This window comes from Tenrec ecaudatus, chromosome X (assembly GCF_050624435.1).
Source record: "Tenrec ecaudatus isolate mTenEca1 chromosome X, mTenEca1.hap1, whole genome shotgun sequence".
NCBI lineage: Eukaryota > Metazoa > Chordata > Mammalia > Afrosoricida > Tenrecidae > Tenrec > Tenrec ecaudatus.
In genome coordinates, this window is record NC_134548.1 from 124932362 (window position 1) to 124959251 (window position 26890).

At 40.7% G+C, this 26890-nt stretch overlaps 1 protein-coding gene across 1 annotated transcript in view; it reads right to left on the minus strand.

The window, feature by feature from the left end:
- The window catches only part of IL1RAPL2 (interleukin 1 receptor accessory protein like 2), a 719072-nt gene extending 693401 nt beyond the window's left edge, over positions 1-25671 (minus strand). The window contains exon 1 of the mRNA XM_075538447.1: positions 25328-25671. Within this exon, the coding sequence (XP_075394562.1) occupies positions 25328-25671 (344 nt within the window). The remainder of the gene's footprint in view (positions 1-25327) is intronic.
- Between the last annotated feature and the right edge of the window lie 1219 nt (positions 25672-26890).

A 26890-nucleotide genomic window follows, 5' to 3' on the forward strand; every position in this document is an offset into this window, starting at 1 on the left:
TGGCTGCTGCCTGTGGGGTTTTGGCAGAAGGAGAAGGGGAGGAGCAAGGGAAGGTGGTAGATGTACTGTTGGTGGGACAGGAAAAGGAGAAAGAAGAGGTGAGAGAGGTCATGTGGCCAAGTCAAGCTAGTTCCAGTACTCAGACAGACGACTGGCAGGAGGAACTGGAAGAGGAAGAATGGCCACCCGTGGCCAATTATACTGGGAGTGGGGCAGAAGGAGAAGGGGAGGAGGTGATGGACACAGTATGGCCCCCCGTGGCCCCTGATAGTGGGTCTGGGGCAGAAGGAAAAGGTCAGGAGGTGGTAGACACAGTGTGGCCACCCTTTACCACTGCTGGTCGGGCTGGGACAGCCGGAGATGTTGAGGAGGTGATGGATACTGTATGGCCACCCTTTACCACTGCTGGTGGGGCCGGGACACAAGGAAGAGGCAAGGAGGAAATGGCAGACACAATTTGGGCCCCCTTAACTACTTTTAGTGGTACTGGGATAGCAGATAAAGGCAAGGAGGAAGGGGGTGTGATGGGAACTGTGTGGGCAGCCTGGACCATTGCTACTGGGGGGTGGAGAGGACAGAGCCAGGAAGAAGGGGAGGTGGTGGCCGCTGCTGCTTCCACGGCTACTGCTGCCTCCACAAGAGGAGAGGAGAAGGGGGTAAAAGGCACCACCACAGTCTCCGATACCAAGGTGGGTGGAGCTATGTGGCGGAAAAAGTTCACCCCTGGAGGGCAGAGGAAGGGTAAGTCCAGGTCAGCAGATATAGGAAAGGGTCGTTTATCTGGAGCCACGAAGTCTGAACCAGCGGCCTCCAAGGTATCCCTTCCTATCCAACTCCCTGCCTCATTTACATACTCATATTCCTGCCCTTCGTCCCCATTCCCAGACCCACCCGTACCCACGCCCACAACATCTTCACCACCAGAGACCCAGGCTAAGGAATCTCAAGCGTCCCCAAGAGGCAAGAAAGAATCCCCAGCCCATCCGCAGAGAAGACCTTCAACAATGCGTCGCAGGCAGGGGGATTGGAATTGCCCCTGGTGTGGAGCTGTAAATTTTTCATGGCGGGAAATTTGCTTCCGTTGTGGAAAGGGCATCTGGCTCCAAAACCCTTAGTGAATACAGACATGTGAAATAGAACCAAAACACACCCTATTGGGGAGTTAATTATCAGAGGGGATGGGAATAAAGAGAAGAGGAAGGAGGTGTAGTGAGACAGCTTGTGAGAGTTCAGCAGGTGTGGAGTGAGAGGTTGTAGAGCAAGTGGGATGTGTTTTGATGATCATATTTATGTTGAAGAACATTAGCATTTCTATTCATGTGTGTGTTTCCCCCGAACGTAGTATTTAGTGGGCCTAGGCAGCCATGTTTGTAATCCCCCTACCCCCCTATGTAGGCCTTAGATAATTGGACAATGCTGAGCCAAAGAGATTATCCAAGTAGTGAAAAGAGAGGCTACCAATTCTGTCATCAAGATGATGCTGGGCTATGGAACAGCAGTGTGTTACTTGGTGTTGGGACCTAGGTCTAAACATGCCAAGGCCTGGCCCTGACTCAGAGGGCCAAACGCTGTGTACTTTGCAGTGGCAAGTGTCCTTTAGAGGATGCTAGGATGACACCCTAGGGCGCAGAGAGGTCTGGAGAAGGAGAGAGCAGTCGATCTTGTGATTCCAGCAAAAGTGGCTGCCTGGCCACTTCACCTCCTGCAATTGTGCTATGGGAAACTTCTTTGCACAGACAGATCCCCTTAGTCTTTAAGCTAACTTGACAGGGGTTCCTATTCTGGGCAACCATATTACAGCCAAGTCAGAAATTATACCAGGAAAGCAGTTGAAAAAGAGATCCACAAAGAAAATGTTGGTGCTGGTTGGAGAGGTACATCGGGAGTGGTGGGTAATGGGGACTTTGCATCAGGAGTCACCTGAATAGGGAGCGCATACATTTTCTGAGGGAATTCCAAGTGAAAATCCAAGAAGACTGGGTACGAATTTCAGAGGCAACGAGTACCCCTAACAGAAACAGCAGGAAAGAGGGGGCTACAGAAGCTGAGGAGAAAAGTTCTGAGCAGCCAGGGCAGCATGAAACGTGTCCATTGGACTGCTGTTGACTGTGAATCTGAGAGTAATTCAAGGGGAGAGATGGGGACAAGAAATCGAACTGTAAGGTACTGAGAAACGAGTGGGAAATGAGGACGTGGAGTCCACAGATGGAGGCTCTTTATAGATGAAGGTCGTGAAGGGAAAGAATATAGAATACCCTGTCAAGAAGGAGCCTTAAAAATAGATATATCACAGAAATGTGAGACTCAGAAAAGGAGATAGCGGAAGCTTTAAACGTGCAACGGATATGTTAAAGAACGAGAACAATATTTCATACTATGTGACATGTCCACTCTTGTTCAATGGGAAAAATAGTTATATGGTATTCGTTTTTTGCAAAATACATCCCCAGAATTTCTCTAAGAAAGTAACATATATGCTATAAATAATTAAAGTGTACATTTACCTTATAGATTTATATTTGAGTAAGTATAAAAAAAGCCTGGGGAAAAACGTTTATGAAATAAGATGTTAATAAGTGATGGAAAATAGTGGGTGCGGTGTGATAAGAGGTGAGGGTGAAGCATGGAGCTGTACGGTGAGGGTTTTTCCATCGTTATATAATTCTTTATTATGCAACATGAAATAAATGTTCATTTTAAAATGCAAGGAGTGAATTTATTTTTCCCGGGTGGGTTTGAAAAGGTCATCTCTTTTTCTGGAACAAAAAGAAGGGGAGCAGACCTTCATGTGTAGCAGGGATGAGGAACTCCGTGGGCTCCTGTCTACGCATCCTGAGAGTTAGGATGCCTATGCCAAGGAACACTAAGGGACATTATGAGTTAGGTGTCCCTCATGGTTGGCTCTTTAAACACACCAGTCACTCCCCAGGAGAAAGATGAGCCTGCCTATTCCTGTAAAGATCCACAGGTTCTGAAATCCTATCTAGGGTTGCTATGAGTCAGCACCAGTAGATTTGGTTAGATTGGTGGGGTTGGAGGTGGGCGTGTGGAGTCGGAGGAAAAGTCCCCATGCTGCAGAGAGGACTCGCTTTGAAGAGAACTCCACATTCTTTTTCATCACAAGCAGAAAGGAATTGGGAGCCTGGGAGGGAACATGGAGAAGAAGGGAGATCATTCTAAAAGGAGCGCCAAACCAAATTCGTTTCAGGGCTTCATTTCGTGACTTTATTGTTTCATTTATTGATCTTTGTGTTTGATTTGTCCTCTTGAGTAAAAGATTTAATCCGTATGTTTGGGTTTGGGTTTTATGTTTGGTTGCCCTTGCTCGTTGCTGTCTAGTAAATTCCAAGTCAGGACGATCCACATGTTTTGCAGGATTGATTCCCCTTCACTCCCTGAATTCCCCCAGCAAACCCAAGTGAACTGGCAGGGCCTTTGAGTCCTGGAGCTTAGTGAAACGTGAAGCAAAGCAGCAAGAGCTTTTTAAAATGCTGCCAGAAGAAAGATTCAACTCTGGCGAGGGAGGGAAGTCGGGTAGAAAATCCAAGAGTACCAATTCCATGGTCAACATCTCTGAACTGCACCTCTCAAAAAGATGGTATGGCCCTCTCCGGGTTTGCCATTTGGCATAAAAACAGGCAACGTGGGAAAAAGGAATGAATGATCTGGGAAGCTCCTTTGGTAACCTCTGCTCATGCTGGGAAGTCAAACTTGGTTACACCTACCTGTCTCTAAAACAATGGGAAAGAAACAGGACTCAAACCAGGATTTATTTAGAAACAGCCATGCTTTCTCATCCTTGTTTCCTGTCATGTGGAATCAAGTTTGTCAATTTGCAAGGGGTGGGGTGTACCTAGAAATTTCTGTGCCTTTACACCCTCCTGGAAAATCCTGGTGCTTTGTTGACACTGCCACCTCCTGCTAACTGCCTTCCTGCCATCTCTTTCTGTTTTTATTCAGACGGTTTCACGTCTTAGTTTCGAAAAGCTTCATTTGGCCAAATGAAAATCTCCAGAACCAGTGCGCTGAGGTTCGGGTCAATAAGTCAGTACCAACAAGTGTGAAAACCTGCTCTATGTGTGTAGAAATAAATATGCAAGGAGACTGTTCAGGAATAAGCTTCGGACCCAGTTTAATAGGAGGAGAGAGGGCCTGCTTGCCTGAGCGTAAAGCGTCAAACCATCCTCCTTGAAAGCACCTTTTTGGAGGAGTTCAGGGAAGGCTTAGAGAATCGTTAGGATATCAGGTCTGAGAATTTATAAGTGACATATAATATCTGTTGATCCAGATAAATGCATGTGGTTTTAGTGTGGAAAAATCTTATCTGTTTTGGAAATGAAGCTGTGTAGATGCTCTTAGTTTGCATCTTGCTTTTATGAGATCAGGAAGCTGGGTTGGAAGTACACTTCACTCCCTCTACTAGCTTTTGCTGTCACATATCCATGTTACCTATCCATCGACACAGACTGTACCCGCTCGAACTTAACCTGCCGCTTTGCTCCGGTGGATGACTCCTGGCAGTGGTGAGAGATTGGGGACAACTCTGCATGGATTCATCTCTATACCCGAGAAAAGAATTTGGAGTGCTTTCTCTGATTGACAATGCTGTAGCCGGCAGTATCTTCTTTCTTTAATGAGGGGAGGGTCATAGGTAAACCTTTATACTAGTTAAATATACATTTTCTCCTAGGAAACCTCATCTGAAAAAGCATGCATAGTTATCGAATTTGAAGTGAAGGTGTTCACCAGTGATGTCTTTCAGCCTCCTTTCTAAGAATTAGTTACTATCTTAAAGTGCCATGCTCCAAAATTACCTCGGAAACCTACACAAAGCACACTCAGTTATTGTTAGGTTTACATTCGCGAAAAGGGGACCTTGGTACATCCTTCCTAACAAACCTACCTATGCCAACCCCACCCCATCTTCACCGCCTCACTACCACATCACTCTGACAAGTTACCCTCCAACGTTGTTTTATCGTCCTGAATGAAAATGTAGCCACTGGTTTAGTTATTCAAAGGGAATCGCAAACACCACTTCCTCTCTGAAGCCTTTCTGGATTCTGTAAGCCCAAGATCACTTTTCTTTAACACTCAATTGATTTATCTCTGTATCTTTTATAACACATTTTACTCTCTCTCTCAGGTATGAAGCGGAAAAAGACAGAAGGGCCTCTCCAAATTCAGCAACTTCTAGGACTTGTTCATGCAATCATGCAAAAGAGTAGTCACTGACAAAAAGAATGGACAGATTGCAAACAGTAATCGTAGTTCCACTAAATTACCCTGAACATGGAACTCATAGTTTTCAGAGGGGTGAGGAGGGAGGGGAGAAAATAAGAGGAGGAAAGGGGCACAAAGAGACAGTGCCTTCTAGGGGATGAGCAGGAGGGGTGTTGAGATGAGAGTAAGGACTGGTGAGAGAAGTGTCTGCGCAGCTGCAATTTATCAGGGAGATTGAGAGGGAAAGTAATATAGAAAGAGTATTTTAAGAAGTATTCTGGGGCTTACAAGTTGGCTCCCTGGATTATTTTTAAGACTATAGTAAATTCTTAAATATATAAAGTGCTAAAATTACTTTTTGGTTGCTGGACTGTTTTCCTAAAATGTTTTCCTATATTGGACGGCATAGAGGTCCTATTTTTCATTTAGTGACACTTGATAAATTGTATTTTATGGTGGTTGTTTATTCGTGTATTTTTACACAACAACACATTCTCCAATTCAACAAGTTTTACTTAAATTGAATTTTGCATCCATGTCTTAATGTCTGTTCTTTTACTATGATGGAAGGTAGGAACTTTTGCATGTCCATCGCTATTTCCTTTTTTCAGTGTCTTTCATACCGTAAGTGCTGGATCAATATTTGTTTACTTAATAACGGGTGTCTGACAGTTGCAATCAATAATTTCTCTGTCAGTTTGTCAATCTGTGGTGGCTTGTAAGTACATGTGATCCTTGAAGCTATGCCACTGATATTTCCTACACCAGCAGGGTCACCCAACGTGCACATTTCTCAACAGAGCTTCCAGACTAAGAAGGGAGCAGGAAGAAGGAATAGGCTGTCTACTTTGGAAGAAGAAGACACTGCAAACCTAGGGATAACAGGGAAACACTGTCAGATACTGAAAATCACATGAACAGCAGCAGAATATTGTCAGCATAGTGCCAGGAGATGAGCCCTAAGGTCGAAAGGCATTCAAAATAAGACTGACGAAGAATTGCCTTCTCAAACCAGAGTTGACCAGAATGAAGTGGATGGAGTAAAGCCTGTGACAGTAAAGTCTTTGGGACCTTCATTTACTGATGGAGCATAACTCAAAATGAGAATTAATAGCTGCGAAGATTAATACCTGCAAAAATTAATAAGTGGAACTTGGACTATAAGAAGAATTAAGGTAGACTATGCTGGTAATGACAGATTCAAGAGGAAAGACATTGCATTCACCATCGAAAATGGATATTCGAGATTTATCTTGCTGTAAAATGCTGTCTGTGATAGGCGTATATCTATTCTCATACAAGGAAATTCAGTCAATAAAATTAGTTTTCAAATTTATACAGCAACCACTAACGCTGGTGAGGAAGAAATAAAAAAATTCTGATGTCTTTAGTTTGAAACTGATCATATATGCAATTAAGATGCATTGATTATTATTGGTAATTGGAATGCAAAAGTTGGAAATAAAGATAAATGGACAATAGTTGTAAATTATGGTCTTGGTAATAAAATGAAGCTGAAAAATACATGGATAGGCTGCCACGCAGTTGGCGCTTTCTAACGTCAGCTTGGCCTCTAGCTTGCTGAGCTCCAAGTGGCGTAAGGGGGTGAGGAGGCAGTGTAAGTGAGGCGGTGTTGCTACCCTGGCTCAGACCAAGCAGACAGCTGCGCAAATCCACTGACGCAGCTGCCTAAAAAAGCCGCTCACAAGAGTGCGCCCTCTACTGGATCACAGGAGGTGGTGAAGAAACCTCTTTTTACAGGCCTAATGAAGTGGCAAGCCCCTACTGGAGGGGAGGTGGCAGTGAAGGTACCTCATCATCACAGGGCTGGTCCCATGGTACTTCGTGAGTAGACGTTATCAGAAGTCCACCCAAGCTCTGCTTTGCACACTTCCCTTCCAGCGTTGAGTGCAAGAAATGGCTCAGGACTTCCAAACACACCGACGCTTCCAGAGCACACCTACAGGGGCTTCGCAGGAGGCCAGGGAGGCTTTTTTGAAGACATGCACCTGTGTGCTGTTTATGCCAAACATCGTGCAAAAATTATGCCCAGACATCCCACTTGCATGTCGCCTTCTTGGAGAAGAACGTGCTTAAGAATCCACTATGATGGGAAACATTTCATTAAATGTTTTTCTTTTTAAAAAAAGGGTTTCTTCTTCCTGTTACTGGTAGTTCTGAACCATTCGTTTTTGGTTTAGGTTTGTTTTGGAGGGGGGTTTCCCCCATGGGGTCAAAAGGTACCCAAGTATTTGATTGTGAATGGACAGATAGGGGACACAAATCAGGTTTTGACAGGTTTTCCCATTTTCATTTGTGTCTGAAGTTTTAATACAATGTGGGGACATAAAGCAGTAATGCAAGTCGAAATGTTTCAATGAACACATTTCAGCTGTTCAACTTTATTATAATTATAAATAAATCTGTTAGAATTTTCTGGACAATGCCAGAATATGCCTTTTTCCCCAAAACAAGTTAATTTCTTATTGACTGCAACTAAATTGTTTGTAGCATTTTTGTCATACAGTAAATCCCACCCATTCACTATACTTGTCTAACTAATTGCCCTACATGCAAGAACATGTTTTTAATGTTGTCTATCTTCTGTGCTGTTCCTCTAAGTTTGCTATTAAAATACATTAAACTATGAGAAAAAGATATAAAATTCATGATAGAGTTTTGTAAGACCAACAGCTTCTTCACAGTAAATACCTTTTTAAACAACATAAATGGCAACTATGCACATGGATTTCTTGAAATGAAATACACAGAAACTAAATTGACTACATATGCAGGAAGAGATGATGGGAAAGCTCAGTGAAAACCCGCCCAGAGCCCGACTGTGAAACAGATTAATAAGTTGCCCACATTTAAGTTCGTTTGAAGATGAAGAAATTTCACAAGATACTACCTTTAGTTTATCCAAGCTGAATTTCAAGAACATCTCAAGAAGAGATTTGCCACATTGAATACTAATGACAGAAAGTCTAATGAGCTGTGGGATGACATCAAGAACATACACGAAGAAAGCAAACAGCATTGAAATGACAAGAAAGAAATAAAAGATCTAGCGCATGTCAAAAGAGACTGAAATTTGCTGTTAATCATAGAGTAGCTAAAGGAAATAGAAGAAATTATGAAGTCAAAGAGTTGGACAAAGAATTTGAAAGGGGATTTTAAAAATAAAGTGAAAATATTATAATAAAATATGCAAAAACCTAGAGTAAGAAAACCAAAAAGAAAGAAGACAATCAGCATATCTTAAACTGGAAATAATTAAAGAAAATATTCAATCCTGAATTGTCACCTTGAAAGATTCTATGTGCAAAATATTGAACGGTGAATGAAGCATCAAAAGAAGATGGAAAGAATATACAGAGTCACTGTACCACAAAGAACTAGTTGAAATTCTATCATTTCGAGAGGTAGTATCTGATGAATGCTTTGTACTTACTGAAGAAAAAGTCCAAGCCGCACTGGAAGCATTCACCAGAAACAGGGCTCCAGGAATTGATGGAGCACCGATTGAAATGTTTCAACAAATGGATGAAGCACTGACTGTTACAACTCACCTATGGCAACTGACTGGAAGAGATGCCTATTTGTACCCATTTCAAATAAAGGTGACCCAACAGAATGTTCAAGTTATAGAACAACAGCACTGATATCACATGTAAGTAAAATTTTGCTGACGATCATTCAAAAATGATTGTAGCAGTACATTGACAGAGGAGGAGCTGACAGAAATTCAGGCTGGATTCGGAAGAGAATGTGGATGTCAGACGGATCTTAGATGAAAGCAGAGTACCAGAAAGCTGTTTGTTCATGCTTTATTGACTCTGCCAAGGCATTTGATTGTGTGGGTCATAACAAAATATGGATAGCCTTGAGAAGAATGGGAAATCTACAGCACTTCATTTGCACATGCAGATCCTGTACATTAATCGAGAGGCAGTTGTGAGAAGAGAAAAAGGGGATCCTGCATGGTTTAAAATTAAGACAGGTGTGCATCAAGATTGTATCCTTTCACAATACTTATTCTATCTATATTCTGAGCAAATCATCATTATTATGAAGAAGAATGCAGCATCTGTATCCTCGGGATCAGAGGAAGCCTTTAGAGGAATGGATGGTGAGGCTGCAGCTTACATACTTTGCATATGTTGTCAGAAGAGACCACTCTCTGGAGACGGACATCTTGCTTGGGAAAGGTGAGGGAGAGTGCGAAAGGCCCTTGACAAGGTGGATTGGCACAGTGGCTGCAACAAGGGGCTAAACTATACTAACTGTGGTGAGGATGGTGCAAGACCAGGCAGCATTTCACTCTGTTGAGCGTAGGCTCACTACGAGTCAGAACAGACTAGATGGTGCCTAACAACAACAACAAAAACAACAGTCATGAGAATTGAAACGGTATTGGCTGAAAAGCATCCCTTTTGTTAAAAGCTAAACAGGAAGGAATGAGCTCCCATTTCTCTGCTTTTATAAAAGATTTCAACTTCAGGATGAGTAAGAGGAACTGATTTCAGGCAATGATTTCATGAAAAGTATGATCATATATATATATATGACACTAGATCTTATTTATAGTAGTACTTGATCATATGCTTACGAATTCCAAACTCAAAACCAAAACCATGGCAGTGGCCATAAAGTTGATTCTGAAACACAGCGACACTATATAGGCTTGTCGAGGCTATAAAGCCTTTTTATTTTTGTTTCTTTTCTTTTTTTTACATTTTATTAGGGGCTCATACAACTATTATCACAATCCACACATATACATACATCAATTGTATAAAGCACATCCGTACATTCTTTGCCCTTATAAAGCTTTTTTAATTAAAACTTTTTTTACTAGTTATACTCTATTTCCAGTAAGAGTCAAAGGCTCTCCTCATGTAATCTTCTAGAATTGAATCTCTAGAGCTGTTAAGAACATGAAAAAGATTGGGAAAATAAAGAGGAAGACTTGCCCTTTCTCTCAAAAGAATAAAATTTCACAGTTGGTGATATTTCATTTGGGGAAATAGAAAAGTAATTTAAGTCTAAAAGTCATACCCAATACATTTTATAAAGATTTCCTTAAATATTCCTAACCTTCAAGCAGCATTCTTGAATGTGAACACTGGAGAATATAATAGTCTATAACAAAACACCTGTCATCCAACTAACGTGATTTCAGCCATCAACAACCTAATAACAGGAAACCAAGCTCTCCCAGCTACACCTACGCTCTTTGTAGGACTGGTCCAGCACTCCACAACTCCCCCTACCCCTAACTCTAGTCAACCTAAAGGACCATCTTATCTCTAGTGACTATAGGTTAAAGTCCCATTTTGTTAAACATTTATTGGGACAGTTTGCTTCATCTCTACCACCCCTCCCACAAACATAGAGAAGCTTGTGGTCTTGAACCACAAACCTTGCAGTTAGCAGCAAAATTCCATGCCCCTTTAAATGATTCTTGTGTGAGTCTACTATCCTGTAGGTTTGGGAATCAAAGTAAACCAGTAGAAAGAGATGGTTAAATATCCCCTTTCTTCTTTGGTAGAAAGCAACATTCAAGCACTTCATCATAATGTTTGAAAACTGAATACTGCTTACAGATGGTGTTGAATGTTGTAATATGAGAATTCTAATTTTCTCTCTGAAAGTTGCTGCACTATCTTTCTTGACTCCTCATTTTTCACAAATCTAAAACCTCAATTTCACTGCCCCTAGTGTCTTTCTATAGTTCAACAAATTGTTTGCCTTCTTTACATTCTTCACACATACAATTCGACATTAGTTATATTTATCATGTTATTCAACCATTACCATGATCTATTTCCAGATTTTCACCTCGCCCTTCATAGAAGTTCCATGCCCCCTGAGTGTGAGTCCCTCTTTTCTCCTCCCTCCTATTCTTCTTTCCGTAATCAATAGAACTCCATCCTACGAACAGGCAATGATAGACACTAGAACATGGAAAACACACACATTTAGAGATCTTTATGCAAATAATAACTAGCACAAGTGACCATATGTCATTTTCTTTGGTCAAAAGATGGAGATATGTATTAGAGGTGGTCAAATAGGTAATAAGCTTGAAAGGCAATAGAACTAGCTGATTCTGGGCAGGACTCTGGAGTCAGATATACGTGGATCCAAGTTGTGGCTTCATGACTTGCCATGCGTCATTATGAAAGTTCCTTAACCTCTCTGAGTATCAGTTTTAGGATATTCAGTAATATCACCTGATTCATAGGGTTATGCTGAGGATTTTGACAGTGCTGATCATAAATAAGGGCTAGAAAAACAGCAATTACGGACAGTAATGGTGGTGGTGATGGTAAAAGTCAAAATAAGATAATGAGTTGAATGTGTATTATATGCTATGTGATTGTCAACATTCACTGTGGTAACCACTAGTCTACTCTTCAAAATTCTCTCAGTTAATAGTACGATATCATTCAGTTACTTATAATGAAAACACATGAGTCATTCACTTTATTTTTTATTTAACTACTTTTTTTCTAAATTCTCACACAAATATTTCATTTCTCAAATCATACCAGTATGTCCTCTTGGCTCATTCTTCAATACATATCCAGAATCTATTCACTTCATCCATCTCCATAGCTAGCCCCCAGTCCAAGGCACTATCACATCTTGTCTTCTTGTTTGTCTCACCAAAGCAGCCAAGGTCAAAGCAGCCAAGGTGAGCTTTTAAAAATGGAAATCTTACCATGACACGCTTCACATGGCAAACAAAAGAAACAACAAAAAGAACACTGTCTGCATCTGATACCACTCAGAATAGAAATTACCTTCTTGTAATTAATGTAATGAATTAAAAACTTACAAATGGATAAAATGACAAATGATTTGTTACCTATATTTTACCACAATAAATTTAAATAATTAAATTTCATATCCTGATCTATGAAATACAGTAGGATCTGCCCTATACCTGCCTTTCTAACCTCAGCTAGTACCATTTTTCTCTGTGCTCTAGTTGACTTATATTGGCTTTCTTTGGCTTCCTTGCATTTAGCAAGAGAGTTTCAATTTAATAGTTTTGCACTTGCTGTTCTCTCTGACAGGAAGACTCTTCCTATAGATTTTCCCACAGCTGGCTTCTTTTTGTCACTCATTTCTCACTTTGTGTGTCACTTTCTCTGAGATTCCCTTCCTTACCACCCAACCTGAAGTAGCCTCTAGTCACTTCTGCAATGTGATCCTCTTTTATACTCATCACAGTCATGTGTAATTGTTGTGTTTTTCATACATTTCCTTCACTTTAGAATGTAAGCTCTAAGAGAGTAGAAACCTTACTCTTCCAGGTTTACTACTTTTCAGTTTTCAAACCAAAAAATCAGTTCAATACACAAATGAATCCTCATTTTCCAACTTAGGAAAACAAGGCACAGAGTAGTCATGTAAACTGCTGGAGAAAAATGTGTGCATAAGTAAGTGTGGGGAAGAAGGCTGATGGTGCCCAGCTATCGAGAGATAGAGCACCTGGGCTCTTAAAGGCTTGAAAGTAAACAAGCGGCCATTTAGACCAGAAGCAACAAAGCCTAAATGGAAGAAGCACACCAGCATGATCACAAGTGGTTGAAAGGACCAGGTATCAAGCACCAAAGAACAAAAATATCATATCATCGTGAATGAGGGGGAGTGGGGGATGGGGGCCCAATGCTCATCTGTAGACAACTGGACGTCCCTTTGCAGAGGGGTAGTGGGGAGGAGACGAGTCACTTAGGAGGCAGTGTAGCATCGATAAAACATACAATTTTCCTCTTGTTCTTAAATACTTCCTCCTCCCTGCCCCACTATCATGACCCGAATTCTTCCTTACAAATCCGGCTAGAGGATGTGCACTGGCACAGATAGGAACTGGAAACACAGGGAATCCAGGACATATGAACCCCTCAGGACCAGTGGTGAGAATGGTGATACCGGGTAGGTGGTGGGAAGGGAGGGAAGAAGCGGGGAGAAGGGATTACAAGGATCTACATATAAAGGGATCATGAGGGTTGTGGGGAGAGAGGGAGAAAATAAGAGCTTATACCAAGGACTCAATAGAAAGTAAAGGTCTACAAAAGAATGATGACAATATATGTACAAATATGCTTGATACAATTGATGTATGGATATATGGATTGTTATAAGAGTTATAAGAGCCTGCAATATAATTTGCTGAACCAAGCTCCAAGATAGTCCAAATAACTTTGGCATCTCTTCATCGGCCTGTTGTCAATCTTTGAGCACAAGAACACACATTTTGCCAGGAAGTTGACAGATTTCCAGACCAAGGTTTGTCATCAACATTTCCCCTTTTTTGAAATGAGAAAATCACACTCAAACTTGAGTTTTCCCATAGTGCTGTACTTATAAGCTGTGTTCAACATCACAACAGTTTCTGTGGCACTTTTCCTGAGAAACAAACTTTCACAGCCACACGCTGTTCTCTTAAATGGGTCATCATTTAAAACAAGGTTCAAGTGAAATTGCTTTGACAAAACAATTCATTGTGGTCAGAGAAAACCTTCCCAGGTGACACCAGTGGGTGCCCTAACTCAGAGTGAGTTGCTTGATGCTTGCTTAGTGAAAATAAGAAAGGCCAGCAGAGCTTTTCCCTGTTATTTTTTGGGGGTGTACCCCCTCATATATGTATATGAATGTGTCTGTATTTAAAGAGGGACTATATAGAGAGATAAATACAACTGTTAGTGTTAACCAGCTCATCAATGATTATGTGAAATCAAGTTTCATCTGATGGTTGTCTCATATGACCCATTAATTCTTACAAAGTTGGTAATTCTGCTTGACTAAACTGTAAATGCCTGTTTCCCTCTGATAAACGAAATGAATGGATAGAGTTTATGTTACAAAGGTATTATACAATAGAAGAGTTTTTTTTCCTTCTTTCCTTCCTTCCTTTCTACTTCTTTCTTTGCTGTAAAAGGAAGCTTTGTTGTTCCCAATTGGTCCACAGTTCGGTAGAGGGGCTCCAGGGCTGTGGTGCTGCTACTGAAGGGGCAGTTTCAGGCAGAGGGGTTGATGGCGGCAGGCCCCTCTTTGTGTTTGAGGGCAAACCCCTTAAAGAGATAATTTCTCAACCCCAACTGGGGATTGGCCAACCTGTGAAGGTTGCCCATCTTCTTGAGGAGTTTCACCACCTCATGCAGGGAGTGGTTCTACAGAAAATCACCAAGATTGGGATTAATTGGGTAGAACACACAGCTGCAGAAGGGCCTGGTTGAGGTTCCTCTCCAAAGTCAGAGTAGTTTCCATGGCATTCAGGGTTCTACTACACTCATCTTGGAATGGTTTTGCACATCCTAGAAAAGAGCACAGCCACCACACTGTTTCTGCAGCTTCAAGATATACTCTTGGCCCTCTCATGCTTCTCCTTCACCAGCTTGTGGAATAAGTACCCCCATGCTTTCCAAGACTACACCCTCATGGTCTAAATGAAGCATAGAGAGAGGTCGGTGCCCCAGGCCCACAGATGCAGATTAACCAGAAGGATGACACAGACCTCAGCTTCGGTGGAATAATTCTGATAGATGTGAGATTTCATGGTTGGTAGGAGGTTTAGAGCTAAAAACATAGAGTGTTGGCTTGTCCTAGTAAGAGAGGATGGCCAAGAAGATGGTCCTGGAGGCGATACCTGGAAATGAAGTTGAAGAGTGGATGAAGGTTGGAGGTGGGGAGTCCCCAGGTCTGTTCTGTCCAAGCACTGTTGTTGCCAGACACAGATCCATAGGACCACTGGGCAAAATTTAGAATGGTTATATTTCTGAGGATTACCTACCTAATGTACAACAGCATGATGATATTTCTAGAGAAAACAGCACATCTAATTCAGTGTTAATGAAATAAAAATAAATTACAGTTGCTACACTTTTACTATTTTAAGTTACCTGTAATTTTAAAAACAATGATAGCATGAGTAAATTACCAAAATGGAATTTTTAATAGTTCTGTGTATAAATGTGTACTGTTATCCATACTTGCTACTAAATATAAGGAAATTAAGGACTCCTCTTATGACTGAACATAAGGTGAAGTACAATAACTAATTGCATTGCATTTTAGCCCACAAGGGCCATAGAAGGCATTGCTGCTGTTAAAAGTCTCTGCTGTACAATCTTGATCTTTTCCGAGGTCAAGTAATTCAATAAAATACAGACTCTCATTTTTTCCTACAAGAAACGATCTGCTCTCCTAGAAATTGCTACTAGGGCAACCAAATTGTTGACACTTAACTGGACGAGGATCAATAGCTAAGTTAGAACTGAGTTATGAGAAATGTTCACTGGCCTTGAAAATTTCTTTGTAATCATAGTGGGGAATAGGGTAGGAGAAGGGAAGGTGACCAAAAGCTAGTTCTTATTGTCTCCAGTAGACTAGGTGTGTGAGTCTGGGTGGACTAGAGAAGCAAATTCATAGACACTCATATGTGTATAAGAATGAGCTTTATGTAAAGAGCAATTGAATATTGAGAAAACATCCCAGCCCAGTCCAGAGCAAGTCCATAAGTCCGATATTAGCCCTTATGTCCGATACCAGTCTATAAAGTCCTCTTCACACTCACGAAACACATGCAATGACATCAAATGCAGGAAGATCACAGGCCAGCGGGTGGAAAATCTTGGGGATCCAGTGGCAGTGTAAGCATCTGAGTGTTGGCGTGGGTCTCCATGTGGCTCCTTCATCTCTAAGGCTCTGGATGCCATCAGCATAGTTCCATGTGACTTGTCAATAGGAATGTCTCACAGAGAGTGAGCCTGTGTCCTGCCAGCACCTTCACATGAGGTCATCAAGCTGTGACCTGATTGATAGGTTAAACTCTACCCCTTCACTCTTAAGTTTCTAATTGACAACAGATTATGTAACTACCACACTAGGACCACCACTTTTATTTCTAAAGGCACAGGCAAATCGCACAGTAAATGCTCAATGCTTGTTGAGTGAAATATTGTGTAAAACTTGCTTATATTAATAGTTACACAAGCACTTATAGATTGGGATAATTTAAGAGTAATTAAAATCAGGCAAAGTAATAAAGTATTATTACATAATCATAGAACTATTTATTAAACAAAATTATCAAAATGGAAAGCTATTGTTTCTTAGCATATCTTACATTTAGGTCTATACATTTCTGAAGGCGGCATTTCCATTCCTGTAATCCCCAAAGCATCCTGTGCACTTTGATTTACAAAACATCACAAAGACAGTTTTGGCATTTCTGGGGGACTTTTCAATGTTCTTTTAATTAGAAGGGCAAAGTGCAGTCTGAAGGGACATGATCAGAGCTGTAGGATGCATGGGGTAAAATGTCCCAACAAAACTTTCATATGACAGTTCTTGCTATCCTAGAAGAATGAACAGGTGTATTGCCATGATGGGGATGGGGAGAAAAGTAAAAGGTAGCAAATCTTTCAGAACTTTTTCTCACCAATGCAGTTTTCAATTTCATTCAAACATCTTCATAATACACTTTCGTGAGCATGCTGTGTCCTTCAGCAGAATAATCTAATGAAGATTATTTCAAGGGAATTTTAAAGATCAGTCACCAGGAACCTTCTGAGCCGACCTCTCTACCATGAATTTAACTGCTGTGGCATATCTCCTGGGAAGTCACAGTTTTGTTTAGACCTCTTAAAATCCTCTTATGAAACTAAGGGGAGTGAATTATTGTGAGAAGTTGGCTGCAGTCATCTACTGATGGCAAGAACATGTTTATACAATTTTGCTAAAGAAAAGTATATGTATGAATGAGAACCCTACTGCTGCTTTTGATTTCCTATCATATATGCAACTCATACCTTAATTGTTTAAATTATGGAACATTTTAAACATACACAAAAATAGGAAAAATATATAATTAACCCCCATGGGCCCACCATATACATTCAACCATTAGAAACATTCCACATTTCTTGTTTCAAATGCCACCCCCCCCCATTTCAGGTTTCTGTTGACAATATTTTGCTGGAGTAACAATATTGCTAAGTGTCAGCCCACCTGTGCCCTGGGGTTAGGTAAATATACTGACGAAAATTTTGTTAGAAAGAATTTATGAGAATTCCAGATTTGGAGACTCTCAATGGCTTCAATGACTATGAGGCCAACATTAGTCTATTTACATTCCCATTAAGAAGTGATTTTTGTTTCGGTTTCCCACTTTGCATCATGATGTTGAACCTGTAACGGGTTCTCCGTGATTGACCCAGTGGTTGTTAGGTGCCACAGAGTCATTTCCAACTCCCAGGGACTCCCTGTATACCAGACAGAAACAGTACCTAATAGTCTATCATCCCAATCGTTTGTTAGGTTTGAACACACTGCTTCAGTCACTGTGTCAATTCCTTTCCTCAAATTTCTTTCTCTTTTTGCCTGTCTTCTACCTTACCAAGTTTGATGTCCTTTTACATGGTGGTCTCTCCTGATCACATGTCCAAAGAATATGGCTGTCCTTCTGCCAAGGCAGATCTGTTTGAGCTTCTGTAAACTCATGGTGCTTTCGGTATTCTTTGCCAACTACATAATTCAAATCAATCTATTCTTCTCCAGTCTTCCTTTTTCATTGCCCATCATTCACATGTATACGAGGTGATTGGAAATACCACAGTTTGGGACAGGTGCACCTTCATCTCCAAAGTGACATTTTTGCTCACTAGTATTTTAAAGAGGTCTTGTGCAGCAGATCTGTCCAATGCAGTATGTCATTTGATTTCCTGACTGCTGCTCCTATGAGCATTGGTTGTGGATTCAAGAAAAATGAAATACTTGACGATGTCATCTTTTTCTCCATTTGTCTAGTTGTTCCTTTGTGGAGCTCGTTGCTTTCTTAAACTGAATTGTAGTTCTTAGGGAAGCCTTTGATCTTCATTAGCAAGTGCATCCAGTCTTCCTTCCAGTGTAATTGTGCCCATCTATATGTCACTAGTTGTGCATGAGCCTTCTTCAAATCCTGATGCTGCAAATCCATCTTTATATAGTCCAACTTCTCAGATGATCCGTTCAGCATACAGTTGAGTAAGCATGGTGAGTGGCTACAATCCTGACACATCCTTTAGATTTTAAGCCATGCCATATTCCCTTATCCCGTGTGAAGGACTACCTCTTGATTCATATACAGGTTCTTTGTGAGCATAATTAAGTTTTCTTGAATTTTCATTCTTTGAAATCTATTTACTTAATTGCTATGATCCACACAGTCTAATGCCCTTACATAATCAATAAAACACAAATAAACATCCTTCTGGTATTCTGTGCCTTCAGCCTAGATCTATCTGACATTAGAATGCTATCCCTAGTTCATATTGCCTTTTAAATTCAGTTTAAATTTCTGGAAAGTTCTTGTGGTTATACTGATTCATCTGTGTTTGCAATATCTTGAGCAACATTTTACTTGCATGCGAAACTGTTCGATGATTTCTGTGTTCTGTTACATCACCTTTATTTGGAATGGACACAAATACGGGTCCCTTCCATTCAGTTAGCCAAGTAGCTGTCTTCTCAATTTCCTGGCATAATTGTGTAAGTACTTCCAGTGTTTTATTAGCTTATTGGAACATTTCATTCAGTTTCTCTCAATTCCTGGAGCATTGCTTTTTCTCTAACAGGAGCCCTGGTGACATAGTGGTTACACACTGGGCTGCAACTGTAAGGTGAGCAGTTTGAAACCAGTAGCCACTCCACAGAAGAAATATGGGGCTTTCTACTCCTGTAGGGAGTTTTAGTCTCAGAATCCCACAGGGGCAGTTCTACCCCATCCTACAGGGTCAAGATGAGTTGGCAATGACTCGATGGAAATGAATGGGGGTTTTTTTGTTGCTTTTTTAAAGGCCCTTAATGCAGCTTGGAATTCTTTCAGGATCATCAGTTATTGATCATAGACTGCCTCTTGAAATGATTTAATTTTAAAGTTATTTTTGGTGTAATGACGGTATTCTTTCCATTTTGTTTGAAGTATCTACATGGTTGAAATTTTTCCCATAGGTAAGTGCTCTTGAAATTTTCTGTTCATCTTTTACTTCATCCTTTCTTCCATTTGCTTTAGCTACTCTGCATTCAAGAACTAGGTTCACAGTCTCTTTTGTCATAAATCTTAGTCTTTTATTTATCTCTTGTGATTTGAATGAATTTTTCAATTTCTTCATGTATAATATTCTTGATGTCACCCCACAATGTGTCAGATCTCTGATTTTGAGAAGGTTCTGAATTCAAGTGGGTTATACTCAAGGTCATGTTTTTTTTTTCCTTTGGAATTATTTCAATTTTCTTCAGCTTCAACCTGAGATTAGATGAAAGTAGTTGATGGTCCAATTCATAGTCAGTTCCTAGCCTGGTTTTCCCTACTGATATTGAATTTTTCCACCTCTCTCCTCAGTCAAAAGGTGAAAACCTCTGGTGATATTGTCAGGTTAACTTTGAATGGCTAAGTGCAAACTTGCTGGTTCAATTCCACCAGCCCTTCTGCAAGAAAAAGATGAGGCTGCGTGCTTCCAGAAAGATTTACAGCTTCAGAAACACAAAGGGGCAATTCTACTTGATTCTATAGGGTTATTATGAGTCCTAATTGATTGGTTGGAAGTGAGTGAGTGAGCTTTAGTGGTTGATGCATAGATTTGAATCACAGTGTATTAATTGGACTTCCTTGTATGCATATAGAAATCCCATCCCAATCAGCATTATACTCCAAGGTAAATTCTGAAATGTTCTTTTTCACAACGAATGTGGCAACATTACTCTGAATTTGTTATTCCCAAGCTTAGTAAAAATGTGATAATTTGACTCCAAATGACCAATACCAGTCTGAGTTCACTAATGTCTAGAATAGCAATCTTCATGTGTGCCATTTCTTTATTGACAACTGCCAATTTTACAACATTCATATATTGTTCATGCCATGTTCTGATTGATAATGTATGTTTGCATTTATTCTCATTTATTCCCATTTTGGGTTGTGCCCCAGCAGCAAATGAAGATCCTGAAGCTTGGTCATGGTTAGCTCCAAACATGCATCTTTCTTTTGATGTTTAATTATATTTAAGCCTTCATGTCACTATTTGTGGATTCAATTTAGGATTATACAAATATATCTATCTTCATGCACACCCTAAGACACTTATCCTTTGATGAAAATTGTTAAAAGTTATATAGAGGATTATGTCAAATAAGATTATTCCCATTATTTTTATCCTGCTAAATTCCTCTCTCAAAGGATTAGGGTGGGGAAGTGCAGGGTACAGAAATTCCTGGATTGGAACTGCCTCTCTAAATAGGACTCACTCCTCCATCATTCTTCTTTAACAAATCTTTTAACATGCTAAGACATTCAACTAATCACTCTTGAGATTGGTCAAAGAGAAATGCAAACAATGAGTAATTGCTTACTGAAATGTCACAAACAGTATGCTTTTCTTATTTGGACTGAAAGAGGTGGAGGCTATTATTAATTTTTTATATCTTCATATTAAATAACAATGAAATCAATAGAGTAATTTTAATGAACTCATTAAGCATAAAAATGATTTATGATTACCTTAAAGTAGCATCAAATTGGATGTGTGAAGAGAGCCACCCAAAGGGGCCCATGTGATAGTGGGGTCTAGGCATAGGGCTACTAAATAAGTGTTCTACCGCTACATTGGTCTGAGTTTCTGCACACTCCACGGGGACCCAAGCCAGGTACCATAGAACACTGGGACATTAAACACTTCATCTTCAAGGCAAAAAACACACTCCAAAAGCCATACCAGAAGGATATGATGTGGAAATCCCACTAGGTTAACTAGGCTTTAACTCAAACACACCTGTAACCTGAGGGCTTCAGACTGAAACTAGATGGTGTGTGAATAAACAGAAGACAACTATACCAAGAGTATTGAACTGACCACACGCAGAATAACATTTATTTACTATTTTGATATCTTGCTTACTGCATTAAGATATATTATTCTGACAGATCTGTGTCTGACATTGTTAGTGAATATTATTGTAAGTTTTGCCTGGTCACCAACTCCTATTGTTTGTGCAAGTAGCATCAGTTACATTAGGATTTATTGGGCACATGGCAGCAATTCATATATTGTAATATGCAGTTAGCCCACACTTATTCAATCTCCCTTGTTTAATAGTGTTTTAAAATTATTACCATGAGAAAATCAATGACACTACAAACAGGTGGTCCTCATGCTCTAGAAAGGTGACAGATAAGATTATTTACCATAAATTAACAAGATGTCTCTAGCGTGAACCAGAGGTTGCTAAAATACATAGATTCAATGGATTTCAGGCTCTCACCTTGTTCTATCTCCAATATAAGAATAATTAGTTTCTATGACATGGCCCTGATCTATACTCACCCTCTTGACAGAAACAGGGAAGACATGAGTGCCATAGCAAAGTGTGGTGATGAAATTAGATGGTGCCTGGCTCTAAGAAAGAATAGCATCTGGGGTCTTAAGGGCTTGTTTTCAAACAAGAAGTCATGTTTGTTAAATGAGGCATCAACCAAGCCCAAACAGGAAAAGCACACCAAGATCTGTGATCCAAGGATGGCAAATTACATAATCCAAATTTGAAGGAACGAATAGTACCAGAGCAGATTCCTACAGATGATAGTGGAAACAGGGAATAAGCCTCCTGTGATCTTCCTCTAATAATAATTGAGGGGTGGGAAAGACCTGGTTATCAGACAGACAGTATTGGAGAGATGACTAGAGGAGATGACAATTCAAAATCTGACTTGAACAGGTAGAACCTTGTTATTGGATTTCCCCTTTGATACACCTTTTGCTTGATCTAGTTTTTAATATTTTCTGTGGAGTTGTTTTCATATCAGGGCTGATTCTCTGTTGTATTTTGTCATTACTTCTTGACTTTGTTATGTGTGGGTAGGTGGATCTACCAAGACAACGACTAGAATAATGGTTCCTTGGGAATACAAGGGGGGGAGGGGTGAGGAGTAAGGGGGAGCTGATATTAAGGCATTCAAGAAAGAAGGAAATTATTTAAAACTGATTTTGGCAGTGATTGTACAACACTGCTTGATATAATAAAACTGGCATGGTGTGATGTCTGGATTAGGTCCAAAAAATGGTTTGGGAAAAATAGTTTTTTTTAAATTCAAGCAAGAGTTCAGTGTTGAAAACCCATCAGCCTTTCTGCAGAAGAAAGCTCATGCAGTCTATTCCTATTGAGATCTACGATCTCAAAAACCCTATACAGAGGTCCATGAGATTCAGAAAAGGAGCCCTGGTAGCACAGTGGTTATGCCTCTGGGATGCTAACCTTAATGCCAGCAGTTCAAAACCACCAAGTCCTCTGAAGGAGAAAAACAAGGCTTTTTATTCCCATAAAGAGTCACATTTTCAAAAACCAAAAGGGACAGTTCTATTCTGTCCTATGAGGTCAATTGTGAATCAGAAATTACTCAGTGGCAATGAGTTTGGAATTTTTAGCGTGATTCAGAAAAAGATCTCTGGTGGAGTAATGAGTTATTTTATACACTGTTAACTAACTCTGTCAGTAGTTTGAGTCCATTAGTCTCTCTGTGGGAGAAAAATGGAGCTTTTGGCTGCCATAGAGAACTACAGCCTTGGAAAATCACAGGGGCAGGTTTACTCTGCCTAATAGGGTCACTGCGAGTTGAAATTGACTCATTGGCGGTGGATTTTGTTTGGTTTGCTTCAGGAGTCAGAATATATTGTGGTAGAATCCAAGCCTCTGCTCAATGGACTGTCAATCCTTCCTTTGCTACTGATGTAGATATGACTTGAGAACCACTAACTCATTTACAATGGGACAGCAAGTGCAATCTGGTGTGTATCATTTATAACAACGGGTTTAGTGAGCATTTGAAAGTCCTAATATGTCCCCAATGGACTCCCTCAATATCTGTGGGCTTGTTCTTGAAATTAATATAAAACTGTAAGCTTAAAGCACCTGTAATCGAGGATATCTCAGTAGCAATGAGGGTTCACAGAACTTTGTGTCTAATAATATTCTACAACAAAATAAATAAGAGCTTTTTGGAGAAATAAATCATTTGAAAACCGGGACTGGAAAGATAAAAGATAAGCCCGGAGCATCTTGTAGTGCTAGAAAGTAAGACCGTGTTTTTGAAAAGACCACACAATGATGGTAGTATGGCCAAAGAGAGACAGGAGTAAACTGAAAGAGTTCCCAGTGGGCAAAGCGAGAATAATGTAAGCAACATACTAATTAAAATTGTATAAGGTTATCGCTCAAAGTATAAAAAGAATATTAATATGAGTCCAATGCAGACATAAATAAGTGACTGAATAAATAAGTGGAGCAGGGACAAATATCCCATACAGAAGAATTACAAATATTTTTGTGATACCCCACCCTTGAGATGGAGCGTAGACCCCCCCACTCCTTATGTGTGGACTGTGAATACTGACTTTCTTCCACAGAGCGCAGTAGAGAAAGGGAGGACAAGAGTAGCTTGACAGTGGAGAAGACAAACGCTTCCTGAAATCAAGTGAGGTCTTGATATGATGGGCTAGGCTCGTCAAACTGTCAAGGTCATGAAGAACAAGGACAAACAGAGAAACTCTCACAGGCAAGAGGAACCGAGATGCCACATGGGAACTTGGATGAGATCCTGGAGCAGAAAAAGAAGACTAGAGGGAGAAGCTGCGTTAATCTGAATAAGTGATGCATTGTAGTGAATGATAATGCCTCCTAATTGTGTCAAATCTGTCTCGGGAGCTGTGCAGCCAGGGTGCTCCTAAGAAGAAAGGATGTTGAGACTTCGTCGCACACACTTTGGATATATTACCAGGCGAGGCATCGGGATTGGTTAAGTGGAGAGGCATGTCCTCAACAAGTGGCTGCAACAACGGACTCAAACTGAGGCACAAATTTGTGGGTGGCGCGGGAGCAGGCCGTGCTTCGTTCTGATATGCTCAGGGTGTCGAGGTGTTTATGAGGATACCAAAAGGGGAAGCTAGATCTAGGGTGCACAAGAACTCTCTGTACGCTCTTTTCAATAACTCCCAAATGTCAAAGTATACTGATGAGCAACCTGTGTCACACAAAGGGCTTCCAAGCACTTTGGATGAAGAGAAGACATAGCTTTGGCATCAGAAAAAGTCCACAGGAGACAAAAATTGGAAGGGTCTGCATTTCCAAGGGGTTCAAATGAAATAGTGGCGTGCAGGCCTGTGGTGAGCAAGATCAGAGACTCGCAAAATGGCACAGTTGAAAGATGGTTCAAAGGTCATCTCAGTGACCTACTACAGGATTAAAAGCAGTCTGTGTCCAAGATGCTGCATGCTAGATTCTAGCACTGGGGTGGAGGGGGGATGAAAGGACATAGTATGGACTTCCCAGGAGCCTGGGTAGTTCCAACCCACTCGGTGTTTCACAGAAGAAAGGGCCTGGCAATCTACTTCTATAGAGATTGCCGTCAAGAAAGTCGTTTAGGGGAAAAACCAAACCAAACCAAAAACTAAGAGTAATTCTCCTTGAGAATACAATGCACAGCCATGAAAAAGGAGGGCAACTGGATGACAGCTAACACCAACGATGAGGATGAAAGCATACCGCTTTTCATAGCACATGTTTTCAAGCAGGAACTGTACCTACTATATGCTCACAGTACGGCATCAAGATTACTGTGTGTAAACAAGGCTGCACCCTGAATAATTAGACACAGTGGAGGCCTAGTCACATGGCTAATTAATTCTACAAAAGTTTGTAATAGCCGCTTCCAGCACCGCGTGCGGCGGTTTTCTATTAAGGAGAAAGGTGTGATTTTGGCCTAAAGGATATTTCAGGTAATTTTTTCATGGCCAGTTATCAAGCTCAATGAGCCAGCCAGGCTGGGGTGAGGAGAGATGAAATTCACAAAGCTTTCAAAATTAAATGAGCACACACAATAACGGAGAGTCGAGGTGTTTGAAACTCTGATAAGGATTTGCTCCGTTATTTTAGCTCTACAGATGCCACAGTCTTTTGAGAACATTTCCATTGTCCAACTGGAGGCAAACCAGCACATACACCAGCCCCAATCCAAAGACTACCCGTCGATGATTGAGCCATCTTTCCGCACGACACTCACCTTAAAACACATGTGTAGAATCCACTGTCTTGTGTCTCGGCTGAGTGAAACCATATTGAATCTTCCTCTTTGCTCATTCTGACCTCTGAAAAGATGATCGGCTCTTCCAAATCACCTTTATTTTTATACCACATCAGCCTGAGCCCAGTGCTCTGGGCCATGCTGTAGTTGGTGCGGATGTAACTGTAGAAGAGAGCACATTTCACTCGGACTGGTTCCCCTGCCAAAGCCATGTATGTCTTGAGATCCACTGACCAGTCAATGCAGCCATCCACTGAAAGAAAATCAAACGAGGCATGAGATGCAGTGAGCACTGATGCTAACAATGGCAAAGCAGCAATCATTGTCAAGATGCAAGCAGGAGGCATCCAAAGTGATTATTTGCTATTACCTGCATGTCAATTTCCCATAGGACGATCTATTAATAGCAGATTATTTAAGCATACATCAGTTTATTCTTATACCCTTAGGCCTCCCTTGCTGCTCAGCTGGTATGTGCTCATGGGTATGTATTGTTTTAGTGTCAGCATTAATCTAATAACGTTCGGTAGGTAGATTTACCATCACAGTAAGTAAAGTCCTTCTTTTCCAGGGGGTGGAAATGAGAGGCACTGTGGCTAACTTCATATGCAAGTGATGCAATTAGCATAGAGATCCCATCTCAAATTGCCTATTTTCTAAGAGTTTCATCGTATTAGGTGTTAGTTGTTTCTGACTAGCCTTTATAAAATAATTGATTTGGAACACCCTATGAAAAACACTCTCTTCATAAAAGATACAAAGATTGCCATTTCACGATTGTACTTCTCCTATTTAAGAAGAGAAATTGAGAAGTCTGTAAGTGCCTGTCACCCAGTTCAAAGCTAATTTCAAGGTTAAGGGATAAGCACATTCTTACCTCAGGGCATCTCAAGGCATTCTTGACCTGAGGCTCAAGGACACTCAGGGGAAGGGTGCCTGGATGGGCTTTAAGGTTATCGGCAAAATGCTGTGCCTACTTGTATAGGTACACTCCTGTGAGGGGCATTTTCCACAGCTCTTTGTGAGATCTTCAAAGGAACCTATGACCCAGGAAGGGGGCTTCTTATCTCAATGACTCCATTTCTCACGGCCTTGCTGGCTGTGTGCACTTAGAGCACACGAGGGACAGTAAACAAACACCCCAGCGAGTGACTTATTCTATATTCATTATTGAAAGACATTTGAATGTTCTTTGATGATTAAAAAGGCACCAGCTTCAGCCTGGGGATTTTGATGACCCATTTGTACTGTTAAGAGTCAAGAAAGTGAAATGGATTAGACTAACTATCTACTCACCACTCGATATCTTTGGGTCTTTTAAAATTTATTCCCTGGCATTGGCTTGTGTATTTGTCATTTGTCACTCTAAGAACTGTCCGAAACAAAGGGAAATCCTCAACAGAAGTTTACCCTGTATTGAACATTCTGGGTGGCGGGGCAGTGACTAGTGACACATCTTAAAAAGCGCTGTTTTCGTAGTGAGTGTCTTATGGCCTTTAACGATGGTGTTCATTATTCCATTTTGTGGATTTCCTGTGATAC